Source organism: Cucurbita pepo, chromosome 6 (genome assembly GCF_057944985.1).
Source record: "Cucurbita pepo subsp. pepo isolate OVF chromosome 6, ASM5794498v1, whole genome shotgun sequence".
In the NCBI taxonomy this organism is placed as follows: Eukaryota; Viridiplantae; Streptophyta; class Magnoliopsida; order Cucurbitales; family Cucurbitaceae; genus Cucurbita; species Cucurbita pepo.
This window is the reverse complement of record NC_141803.1, coordinates 2,936,400-2,949,018: the sequence shown is the minus strand read 5'-3', so window position 1 is coordinate 2,949,018 and position 12,619 is coordinate 2,936,400. Positions and strand designations below refer to the sequence as shown.

The window sequence follows — 12,619 nt, the reverse complement described above, 5'->3', positions numbered from 1 at the left end:
CATCAGTAGGCCCATTATCTTCCTGGGCTTTATTAAATCCATCAGTAGGCCCATTCTCTTCCTGGGCTTTATTAAATCCATCAGTAGGCCCATTATCTTCCTGGGCTTTATTAAATCCATCAGTAGGCCCATTATCTTCCTGGGCTTTATTAAATCCATCAGTAGGCCCATTCTCTTCCTGGGCTTTATTAAATCCATCAGTAGGCCCATTATCTTCCTGGGCTTTATTAAATCCATCAGTAGGCCCATTCTCTTCCTGGGCTTTATTAAATCCATCAGTAGGCCCATTCTCTTCCTGGGCTTTATTAAATCCATCAGTAGGCCCATTCTCTTCCTGGGCTTTATTAAATCCATCAGTAGGCCCATTCTCTTCCTGGGCTTTATTAAATCCATCAGTAGGCCCATTCTCTTCCTGGGCTTTATTAAATCCATCAGTAGGCCCATTCTCTTCCTGGGTTTTATTAAATCCATCAGTAGGCCCATTCTCTTCCTGGGCTTTATTAAATCCATCAGTAGGCCCATTCTCTTCCTGGGCTTTATTAAATCCATCAGTAGGCCCATTATCTTCCTGGGCTTTATTAAATCCATCAGTAGGCCCATTCTCTTCCTGGGCTTTATTAAATCCATCAGTAGGCCCATTATCTTCCTGGGCTTTATTAAATCCATCAGTAGGCCCATTATCTTCCTGGGCTTTATTAAATCCATCAGTAGGCCCATTCTCTTCCTGGGCTTTATTAAATCCATCAGTAGGCCCATTATCTTCCTGGGCTTTATTAAATCCATCAGTAGGCCCATTATCTTCCTGGGCTTTATTAAATCCATCAGTAGGCCCATTATCTTCCTGGGCTTTATTAAATCCATCAGTAGGCCCATTCTCTTCCTGGGCTTTATTAAATCCATCAGTAGGCCCATTATCTTCCTGGGCTTTATTAAATCCATCAGTAGGCCCATTCTCTTCCTGGGCTTTATTAAATCCATCAGTAGGCCCATTCTCTTCCTGGGCTTTATTAAATCCATCAGTAGGCCCATATGCAGCCCATTAACTTTCATCCCATGCCTGCCTCCCTAGGGCTCTACACATGGAACTCACCATACTCCTATTGGAATGATCACCCATGATTGCTTGGGAAGGGAAAATTAAGGGTTTCAATCTTTTACCATAAATTACAAATAAAAAGGTCAGGTCGTCAAATAGCTCGTAAGGAGTCAAAAGTAAGCAAAGTTGAAGGCAGGTCAAACCCACATAAGTATAAGTAGAGACATTCATGAGAAGCGAGAAGTTGTGAAGAACTGGAAAACTAAAATTTAGATATTTGAGTTTCGAGTCTTTTTCCCTTCTAACAACAGGTAGGTGTAGGTAGGTGTCAAACTTTACACATCGTGCTGTTAGTGAGGCTGAAAAATGAGCCAAGCAAAGCCCTTTCCTTCCCCTTCCTTACTTTAGGGCTTGTGCTTGCTTTTAAGGGCATAATTCAACTTTTGACCCTGTTGGGCTTCCTGTACTTTCGATGCTTGATAACAAGATAATAGCTTTTAAGATTTGATTAAAGAAAATATGTCTTTGTAGTTAATACGATATAAGATATTATTTGCTTTAGCATATTACGTATAATAATATGGGAGAAGTTTTCACACCCTTATAAGGAATGTTTTGTTCCTCTCTATAACTGATGTGGGATTTCACAATCCACCCCCTTAGGGTCCAACGTCCTCACTGGCACGTCGCAGCCCATAGCTAATAGATATTGTCCGCTTTAGACCATTACGCATCACTATCAACCTCACGGTTTTGAAAACGCGTCTACTAGAGAGAGACTTCCACACCCTTATAAATAATGTTTTGTTTCACTCTCTAATCGATGTGGGATCTCACAATCTACCCCTTTGGGGCCCAATGTCTTCGCTGGCACGCCGCCGCCCACTGCTGATAGATATTGTCCACTTTAGACCATTACGTATCGCAGTCAGCCACACAATTTTAAATCATGCTTCGTTCCCTTCTCCAACTCATATAAGATCTCACAAGTAAAGCTATACATATTATTCAAACATCCTTCAATAACATATATTTATGAACATCAAAGTCAATGATTATAAAACCAAACCATAAACTTAAGCAAACTAATGATTAGTAACACACAACAACGTAGGATTACTCAAAAACAAACTCAATCTTAGGATCACAACTAACACTTCGAGAGAGCCTATTGGAAGAAGAGCCAAACTCAGTGGAATCATGGGTTCGTTTCTCAAAGCTTTTTCTAGCAATCCTTCTCATGGAAGTGGTCAAGGAGAGCTTAGGGTTGAGCCTTGTGGTGGCGTTGAATGCATCACAAAACTCCCTGTGAAACTCCACAGCTTGCCCAATGCTTATGTCTGGAAACTTCAAGGCTCTCTCTTTAACAGCTTCAGAGCAGAGCCCACAAACCCATTTCCCTGAGAAGAAGGTTTGGACCTCTAAAATGTAGGGTTTGGTGCACTCCTCTTTGAGCCCACAGCACCTGCATTCAGCTTGTTCTATCACTACTTCTTCTTCTTCTTCTTCTTCTTCTTCAATTCTGCTCATCTTCATCTCTTCTACTTCTTCGTTGATGCTCAGTTTGTGCCGTTCGATCTCCTTGCTTAAATCCGATACCGCTCTACGAAGAAACACCTGCTGCTCGTTCTGTGTAAACATGCATTTATTTGTATTCAGGTTGATGATTAGTCAGTTGTACTATGCTCACGTTGGGACAAATATTATTCAAGAATTCGAAGGAGGGTTATAATTTAACTTATTCTTTTAATAATACAACTCTAAAAGAATTTGGTTTTCATGTTGATTTTGAGTAACCGCTCAAGCCTACCACTAACAAATGTTGTCTACGTATAGCCGTCAGTTTTATGGTTTTAAAACGTGTGTGCTAGAGAGAAGTTTCCATACCCCTTATAAGCAATGTTTCGTTCGTTCCACTCTCCAACCGATGTGGGATCTCACAATCCACTCTCCAACCGATGTGGGATCTCACAATCCACTCTCCTTAGGGGTCCAGCGTCCTCGCTAGCACACCGCCCTATGTCTAGCTCTGATACTATTTGTAACAGCTCAAGCCCATTGCTAATAAATATTGTCAACTTTGGCCCGTTACGTATCACCATCAGTCTCACAATTTTAAAATGCTTCTACTAAGGAGAAGTTTCCACACCCTTATAAGGAATGTTTTATTTGTTCCTCTCTCCAACCGACGTGGGATCTCACAATCCACTCTCCTTAGAGGTCCAGCGTCCTCGTTGACACACTGCCCAGTGTCTAGTTCTGATACTATTTGTAACAGCTCAAGCCCATCGCTAATAAAATATTGTCAACTTTGGCCCGTTACGTATCACCATCAGTCTCACAGTTTTAAAAGGCATCTACTAGGGAGAGGTTTCCGCACCCTTATAAGAAATGCTTCGTTACCCTCTTCAACCGATAGAGAATCTCACGTTTTGAGTTGTCCTCTTGATTCATAAAAACATAAAATTGATGTAAAGAATCTAAAATTTTGATCATATTTCCAAATTGATAATACCCTATAGTACATCAGCAGTAGTTTTTCAAATTTGTTTTAAACGATTACCAATAACGAAAACGAAATCGAAACTCTCAAAATCATAGGAACTAAACTAAAACGAACAACTTGAATCGAAACTTTTAAAACTATAGAACCGAATCGAGAAAAAACACACACAACTGGGAATGATTGTATTATATATACCTGCATGACTGAAAATGATGAATCTCCTGTTGCTGGAGAAAATGATTGTGCAAACATCAGGAACAATACGAATAGGCAGAGGAAGAATCTGGTTTGAATGTGAACCAAAAACTGAAGCTTTTAGAAAGCTTCTGTTGAGCTTACATTTATATATAGCAATTAGCATGCGTGTGGCTGATGCTGATGCTAATAGATAGCCGGGAAGAGACTAAAATCTGCATTTTGGGCTCACTTTTTGATATCATTAATGACCAAATTGGCACCACTAGCCTCCATCGGATTACGCAATGAATTTGGGTTGCAATTTGGATATTGATGGAGATGCCCATATGGGACCATGAATTTGTATTTAATTTCAAGGGTTTCTCACATTTCATATATATATTTATGCTCTCGTGAGGGATTCACGAGCCTCTATTATGTATAGCCAGCCAGCCAGCTACTAGGTGATTTAATGTTGTTACTAGATCAAGCATGTTTATAATCTTCTCATGTCAAATTAATTTAATCTAATCTCTTAAACATACAAATATGTGAGCAGTTGATCATTATCCCAATTAGCCTGAAGTGGGTTTGATTAATTTTTTTTATAATCATGAACATGATTATGGATAAATTGAAGCTAGAAATCATAGTTTTGGTGGATGAAGTAGTGCATGAAGGTGGAGCTCAATTGGTTCTTTTCCAGAATATTACTGGTTCTTTCAGCTGCTTCACTCGTGCACCAGAAAATGAAAGGAAGAAAGATCACAAAATTTGACCAAATTCTACTCTTTCATGACTTTCAAATTTCTTCTAGGCTTGTTTACGTGGGATGATCCCACTACGGTTGGAGAAGGGAATAACGCGTTTTTTATAAGGGTGTGAAAGCCTATCCCTAACTGACGTTGTTTCAAAACTATGAGACTAATGGTGATACGTAAAGGGTCAAAGCGGACAATATCTACTAGTGGTGAGCTTGGACTATTACAAATGGTATCAGAGCCATACACTAGCGGTGTGGGATGCTTGATCTCTAAAGGGGTGATTAGTGATCCCACCTTGGAGAGGGGAACGACGCATTTCTTATCAGGGCATGAAACCTCTCCCGAAGCTGACACTAGACAAAGTAGACAATATTTACTAACAGGTAGGGTTTAGTTATTACGGTTCAAGGCTCGGGAGTGTTGAAATACGATTATTGTAGGCATTAGTTATTGGTTTGTTTACCTAATCTTTTTCTTTATTTAGTTAGAAGGATTTTGTTGTTTGTTTAGAAGAAAAGAAGAAAGGGGATTCCATTGCATGGATATCACAAAAAGAAAGGGGGAGAGAATAGGGAGATATTAAGTTGAATAAGGATTCCGTGAAGTCCACTGCCATGCATTGCAGAAAGAGACGCACACTAAATAATGATACTTAAAATCCATTCATTTGGGCTCTCTAACTTAAATAATGATACCCCTTCTTCTTCTTCTTCTTCTTCTTCACGGGCGTGTATCTTTGCTTTTATCCTTTCACTTTTTATTTCTTAATACCCAAAACCCTTCATTAATTTATGTGAATCCCTCACTTTTAGGCATCTCCTTTTTTCATTCATACGACTCCTTTTTTTCTCTCTTTTATATGCTCATACGAGCATAACTCAATTGATTAAGATATTATATCTTCGATCGAAAGTTGTACATACAATATACTCTAAAGAATACTACTACACTTTTTTTTTTTTTATTATTCGTGTGATGAAAAACTTGATAGGATGAAGAGGTATTTGTAATCGAGGCTAGACAATGGCAAGCCACACATCTTATCTCTTACCATTCTAAAATCGTCTAGATTTTAAATATCTAGATGTTATCCCCTGAATTTGAAACTTGCAAACTAAATCTTCTAAAAACTAAATCAAGTATAAATCAAACTTATCGGACTCACATGAGTTGCTCTTAAGATCAGCCAATTTGAGTATCCTATACATGTACCTTGAACTAAGAGATTAGATGTTTGAACCCTCCTATCCTCTCGTCCTCTCGTGTATTTGTCCAACTAAAAAAATCTAACACAATCAAATATGTGAAGAGAGTGGTGTGAAGCTAAAAACAATCTCAAAACACATAATTAATGGTGGTTATATGAGTGAGAAGTTGGAGAGAGAGAGAGAGAGAGAGAGAATATATGGATGGGGTTTAAGTGCAAGAGATGCAGTTGAAGAAGTGATAGGGTAAACTTTTAAAGTCCCTCACCATCAAAAATGAAAAGAAAAAGGGCAGATGGTATGCAACTGAATTTAATTACAATCACTGTTCTTTCAGTTTGTACTATAGAAACTAGATGGTATTGTTCCAAAACTATGGGCTGAATGAACATTGAAGCTGAAATAAATAACCCCTTCAAACGAAAATCATCAAACCAACAAAATGCATCTCATGTTTCTTCCCCCTCCCCTTCACTTTACAATTAATTCAACTTCAACCCCAGCCCTGCAATTAAAGCAAAACCCCTTCATCCTTACACCTATAAATTCCTTTTTTCTTTCTGAGATCTTCATACAAATCACTCATTAATATACTCTAATATGTTTTATGAGTACATAGTTTAGTGATATGGTGTTAGGACAGAGATTTGCAAGCCTACATAAACTTTGAACTCGTCTTTGCCCGATTAGCAGAGACGAGAATGTGCAACAATTACATGTGCGTGTCCCATTCTTGTCCCCGAGGTTTATCGTCTTCGGACGAAATTAAAGATGCCATGGTTACAGAAGCAATAAGGTGAAAACATGAAAGCGGTTCTATTATGAAATTTTACATACAACATTACCTCAACTTGCTGAAAGAACAGACAAAACTAGCTTGAGCTATTGTGCTTTCTGAGGCAAACCATTCCATGTCTTCACTCTCCAGCTTAGATGTTGGAGTGACTAATGGAAAGGTGATGAATCGATGGCAAAGACGGATTAGAATTGATGTGCCGGTCTGCGACATAATCTTCTCAAACGAACTTTTTCCTGATAATTGGATGGATAAGTGTGTGAGAATTCCTTCAAAAGCTGAAATTACGATTGACAAAGCATAAGAAAATGATATACTTGCCTCGGTGCTATCATGATCGTAACGAATCAAGAAAAGACACCTGCAGCCCCTAATATCATGCATTCTCCTCTGGACTTCTACAATATGGGCATCGTAGTAGATTGCCTGATCCCTCCTCTCCTAAAAATGTTTTTAACACTCTAAGATGAAGTGGACTACTGAGAAATGAACAATTGAATGTTTTGCATAGTCACCTGGAAGCAGAGTACAAGGTCCCCAGCCTTCACCTTCTGGCACTCTGAATGTTCTAGAGGGACAGAGCGTTCTCGTACTGCCTGTTTTACGTTGACCCATTCATCTTCCTCAGCTCCAAATCCAACAAATCTGACACGCACTTCCTTTAATGAATCGGCAAACCAATCAGACAACTATACATTCCATCCACAACTGAAAACTAGCATGCAATTATACTCAGATACTCATATCACAGACATACATGCATGTATAACTTAAGCGTGTTCCTCAAACCTAGACGCCTTTTGTGAGCAATGAGCTCACTTGGGTCAACAAATCATGGAAGGCATGATAAATCATAATACAAGACGGAAAAAAAATGTGATGGTTCCAAGACTCACAGCTTCGCCTGAACTAAGAAATCTATGTGTAAGGAACATAGCAACATCATACCTACAAAATATTAGTGGAATGTCATCAGAACCCCAGAAAAAATTGAAATGGATTAAGAAACAAGCAGAAACCATAAATAAAGATTCATCTAAAACCAACGTAGAGTTCTCATTCTTTTCTGTATTATTTTTTCCCCTTAAATAACCTGAACGTAAAAGATTTTCATAGTAAAATCATCTCCTTCATGTAGTTAGCCACCACATTGAATCTTCAATCCAGTACAATTACATTCAGATACCCAGAAGAAATTTCCTAATTAGATTCAACAGGCAGCCTGCTTGTCATGAGGAGAAGACTGAATAAGAGGCATGCTATTTTGAGATATTATACTGAAACATGTCAATCTGCATATGCTATTAAAAAAACAGCCGTGCTTATGAATCAAATTAACATCGCAGTAAACCAAAAGTGATTTTTCAATAGCAGTTACAAAGTAATCACACTGATAGTATGATTTTAAATGGCTACATGGACATGCAATTCAATGTGTGTCATAACTTCCCAATTCTTACTTCATAGCGCATTTATTTTTTGTTTACGATTTATAGAGATTGTTTGTGATCAGAAACAAAGATGCCGCTGAACGAAATACTGCAGAGGACCAGACATCAGATCTGGAAGGGGAAGCCAAGGAGTTTAAGAGAGCCCGTCATCAAGAGAAGCTCCATAAAGAAAGGGAGCCGACTACAAACAATATACAAGGCCAATCCCACACTTCCAATCAATCCTCTATATTTTCCCTTGAAACTCCTATTCCTTATTTCCAAGGCTCCAACTCAATCTATGGCCAAGACCGAGCTAGGCAAAAGAAAGCTTAATTTTGAATCAAACCCCAAAAATGCTCAAGAAAAGAAGGAGATTGTTTGATTTCAAACTCAAAGATACCGTTCAACTTAGCCCATCTATCTAGATAGCTCACTCTTCTATCTGCTGATATCCATAGCGAGTCATATGCAATCCGTAAAAGACTGAATTCAAGCATATGTTTCTTAGCTCAATTAAAGACCATCAGAGCAAATACAGAGACAGGCACCCAAAAGATGCACCCAACCAAACAGAACCAACTTTATTAGTCAAAATTAATGGCAGTGTTTTCTTCACATACCATGCACCATCTTTTGATGACCTTGCTTCAAATTCCAACTCTGACAAATCTGGTTTCTTTTTGCCTGCTTTTAAACAAAGGTCATTAGCATGTGGAGGAGCAAAAGAAAAAGGTCCCATCTGCACAAATTAATTTCAATAAAAAGATTATAAAATACAATAAAAAAACACATTCTAATTCCTTTTTTTTTTTTTTTTTTTGTGTTAACAGGGAGTGCAAATATCCACTACACATTACGCACACTAATTAATTTCACATGACAAGTATTTGACCTTACCATATTTAGTTGTAAAGAAACTCATACAATTTTAATATCCTATGAGGAGTTACAACACCTCGACACCGTGGGTGTGAACCCATTACCGCAAAATACCTTGTGTTTTTACACTAGCCTCAATGACCATCAGGTCAACCTATGGTAGTTAGCTCCATATTCTATGTTAAATAGTCCAACTACTCAATAGAAAAACTAGGGAAGGAAAAAAAAAAAAAAATGGGAACATGCAATTAAATAATCGACCCAATATAACTACAGTAATAAACAACCAATCAAGAAAATGTATCTTAAAAATGACCGTGGAAGAGAGGACAAAAGATCTCAAGTCCAAGGGCAAGCAAAATACCAAATGAAAATATTGCCTCAACTTGCCCCTGCTCCATGCATTGCACTAGTGCATTTAATGGAGATGCAGCTATATGCGGGTGAAATTAAACATTTCTTAATATGTAGATTAATGTTAGGACAAAACTGTTAATTACTAAAAGTGAGCTCAAGAGGGTGCAAATGCACACCATACATGATATAATGTCTAACCAACTCGAGGCTAGTCACTATCTACGCACAAACCTTGCCAAAATACAACCTACCCCTACCTCTATCTCACATATGTCGAACCCATACAATACTTACTAACCCTCAGGGGAGACATTTTCCCTTTTTTCCTTTTGTACAAAAAACGTTTTCTGTTGCACCAAATTGCTTAGATTTCATCTCATCAATGAAAAATAACAAACATTTTCTATTGGAGGCTAACATATTCTCAATAAATTCAAATTTTAGATCACTCGAAAGCATCATTCAAATTGTTCCAAATGAAAATATTGTTAACATATGTCCAAACGAAAAGGTATGAAGGTTGCAGTTAGAGTAATAAGTAGAAAGGAACTGTCGTTTAACAATAAACTATCCTACAGCTGAGTAACTTTGCCTTAAACATTGGAAGCAAACCTTAACTCAAATTACCTTCGGGGCCTTGAGAACTTTCCTGAGTCTTATTGGAAGGGCAAGCTTTCGGAATTTCAGACATCCTCTTTTCAATTTTTGGGAAGTCTTGCAGTCTGCTTTCAAACCAATCGTATACCTGTAACATTGTATGAATACAAACTTTTCACCAGAACCTTTTTGCTCAAACACTAAAATACAAAAGATCAGATAAAGTAAATATGGAGAAGACGGAAAAGAAAAAAGAAAAGAGAGAAAAAAAAAAAAACATCTCAGGACACCCATATAAGACTCTACTGTTGTAATTATGGGAGATTTGCAGTGATGCAGGACTCCAAACATAACCCCACTGAAAAATCAAGCTTCAAAAAACTTTTTATTCTTCTCTTTCCAAATACCCTGCCAAAGTACCCACTAGGAAACGTAGAACTTCAATGTAGCAAAAACCAATATATAATAAGGAAGGAGGAGGTGTCATCCAAGCTCAAGTCAAGGAACTACCCAAGGACTTCCTAATTGGATTTAGTTTGAAGAATAGAGTAGCTACAAGAGTTTAAATCTAAGAAATGTTCAATAAGAATACTCTTCGCTCTTTTATCCTTCTCCAAATGTTGGTGGACACGCCCACTAATCAAATTAAGGGAGACGTCCTGAAAATTAAGATGTGTGAACACTCGATATAAGCTGGTACCACCATGAATCTCTCTCTCTCTGCCAAGAATCTCCACAATGATTTCCAAAGTCCCATAAAAAAAGGTTCATCAAGTCCTATTCGCAAGATATACAACAATAGAAGTAGAATATTATTTATATATATATATATATATATATATATATATATATATATATATATATATATATATATATATATATATATAAAAAAAAAAAAAAAAAAAAAAAAAAAAAACAGGATAAGAAAAAACATAAACAATATGATAACCTCCATCCACTTTATTACAGGCTTCCCAGCACGACCGGAGGACCGACTGTATAGACATGGAATGCCAAACAAGAGAACTCAACATTATACATACGTCATATACATATTTAAAGATTAATTAAAAGTTTTATGATAACAAGAAAAATGATACTCACTTGAAACGTTTGGTAACTTTTTGACAAAAATCTCGATCAAGCAATTGTTCTCCTGATTCCTCTATCAATTTCTCCATTTTCGCTATCTGTTTGCAAAGTTTAAAGCCATGTGGGATGGGAAAACTAAAATGTTATAAGAAGTATGTACAACAAGCTCTCGATCCAAAAGGAAATTCTAAATTGATGCCAAAGTATATTTTATAATGGATTCAGTGTAAAGGTACCAAATGAAAGAAAAGAAATAAATATGACATCAGAGTCCAGAATATCCTGAAAATAAAATTTATTAAAAAACTCTTTTTTCATTTGAAGAAAACACAATAAAAGCAACAAGTTATACGTAATTAGTTCTGCTTCTCAGAAGGTTTGTTTTTATTTAATAAAAGGCAAAATTTTCAATTAGATGGATGATAAGAGCATACAAGCATGAGATCACACAGAAAACATTGTTCCGAGTGCACCGAAAAAAGAAGGCAAAGAGTCAGGGGTATTAACAAGAGCGCTTCCCGGCTGGTGGAAATCAAAATACACACACAGGAGGAGTCCTAAAAAACAAAAGAAACCGGGAAATTTATTTTTCTTGCCTTCTCAACTTTACATTTGCAAAAACTATTTTTCATTGTGACGAAAAGTATAGGAAGATTCACTTGCTCTTTGCTGTTTTGTACAAGGGCATGTTTCTGAATACAGTAGTTTGTAAGAAGATGCTAAAATTTGTGACTCAAATAAGTTCAAGGAGAGTTGATTTCTAAGGTAGATGACATTGATATAGTAATCCTTTTCCAGTATAGGTAGACAAAATATTTGACTCCTAACTGGTAATTCTCCCTCTTTTCGCCTTTCAAGTGTAGAAGAATACAAATAAAAGCTTTAATATGCCAGCTTTTGGTACAGAACAGTGGTAAGTTAATACTTCAAATGTTGGAGTTAGGGAACCAATGTACGGCGGAACACCGATGAGGCCAATAAACCGAAGAACAGAAATTAAAGAAAAACGAAAACTCCACCACTAAACCCATCCTGTTTGCTAATGAAACATGTTGAAACAGAAAGAACATGTAGTCGAAAAACATAAAATGAAGTCCATTCACTTATCATCAACTATGAGGTAATAGTACAAATTATGCAATAGTTCACACATCAAAACAAGCTACGTTGTAGCTTCCATTGCACCACTAAACATGAAAACATACTTCGGACATGATCATTAAAAAACATCAATAGTTCACAAAATGCATATAGATACCCTGCGCAGCAGACGATGAGAGACCGTACTTGGAAATTATACTTCCATATTGTAAATCCAGCAACACCGAGATAATCAAACAAGTGCTCAGATCCTACGAGACATGAATGAGATACCTACCTCGCCCTTCGTAAACCCGGAAAACATCTGTCTGTCCCTCGGCCGGAGACGCTCCATGCTCCACTGTTTCTTGATGTTTGGACCGAGGAGTACTTGCAGTTCCCTCGTCGATCAGAAATATCCAAACGGGCCGGCTGGACGGATCCCCGCCTTCGCTGCCTTTTGGGCTTTTTATGGGTTTATGATCACAAATAAACCAAACTAAAATAAAATAAAATAAAATAAAGGCTAAAAAATATTATTTTTTAAAATTATATAATTGGTCTTCAAAGACTTTAAAATTGTCTTTTTTTCTAATTATTTATGAATTTTTAAAAAATTTGTCGAACCAGTCGAACTTAACTCAAAATTAATGACCCAAAATTAATGTAACGGTCCATATCCACCGCTAGCAGATAT

General features: G+C 37.2%; 2 protein-coding genes across 3 annotated transcripts; both read right to left on the bottom strand.

Moving 5' to 3' along the window:
* Positions 1–2,059: 2,059 nt before the first annotated feature.
* LOC111796774 (uncharacterized) lies at positions 2,060–4,077 on the bottom strand. Its single transcript, XM_023679530.2, has 2 exons — positions 3,738–4,077; positions 2,060–2,665 (listed from the first exon to the last, which is right to left on the bottom strand). The coding sequence occupies exons 1-2, from the start codon at positions 3,792–3,794 to the stop codon at positions 2,153–2,155; spliced, it is 570 nt and encodes a 189-aa protein (XP_023535298.2). The 5' UTR covers positions 3,795–4,077; the 3' UTR covers positions 2,060–2,152.
* A 1,888-nt stretch (positions 4,078–5,965) lies between these two features.
* Positions 5,966–12,391, bottom strand: LOC111796462 (protein SAWADEE HOMEODOMAIN HOMOLOG 1). 2 transcript variants are annotated; one of them, XM_023679076.2, is made up of 9 exons: positions 12,221–12,383; positions 10,855–10,940; positions 10,700–10,745; positions 9,781–9,898; positions 8,538–8,601; positions 7,381–7,432; positions 7,000–7,143; positions 6,806–6,925; positions 5,966–6,720 (listed from the first exon to the last, which is right to left on the bottom strand). In XM_023679076.2, the coding sequence occupies exons 1-9, from the start codon at positions 12,275–12,277 to the stop codon at positions 6,670–6,672; spliced, it is 738 nt and encodes a 245-aa protein (XP_023534844.2). In that variant the 5' UTR covers positions 12,278–12,383; the 3' UTR covers positions 5,966–6,669. The 2 variants fall into 2 exon arrangements, with proteins under 2 accessions (XP_023534844.2, XP_086981067.1); XM_087124941.1 differs by lacking the exon at positions 10,700–10,745 and having other exon boundaries at positions 8,538–8,656; positions 12,221–12,391.
* Between the last annotated feature and the right edge of the window lie 228 nt (positions 12,392–12,619).

Excerpts from the sequence above, each read along its gene's own strand:
- LOC111796774 (XM_023679530.2), bottom strand. The coding sequence starts at position 3,794 with ATGTTTGCACAATCATTTTCTCCAGCAACAGGAGATTCATCATTTTCA. Across the intron at positions 2,666-3,737 it reads CATCATTTTCAGTCATGCAG|AACGAGCAGCAGGTGTTTCT; the intron begins GTATATATAATA and ends ATGTTTACACAG.
- LOC111796462 (XM_087124941.1), bottom strand. The coding sequence starts at position 12,277 with ATGGAGCGTCTCCGGCCGAGGGACAGACAGATGTTTTCCGGGTTTACG. Across the intron at positions 10,941-12,220 it reads CCGGGTTTACGAAGGGCGAG|ATAGCGAAAATGGAGAAATT; the intron begins GTAGGTATCTCA and ends CTTTGCAAACAG. Across the intron at positions 7,144-7,380 it reads TTCTTAGTTCAGGCGAAGCT|GAAGTGCGTGTCAGATTTGT; the intron begins GTGAGTCTTGGA and ends GATTCATTAAAG.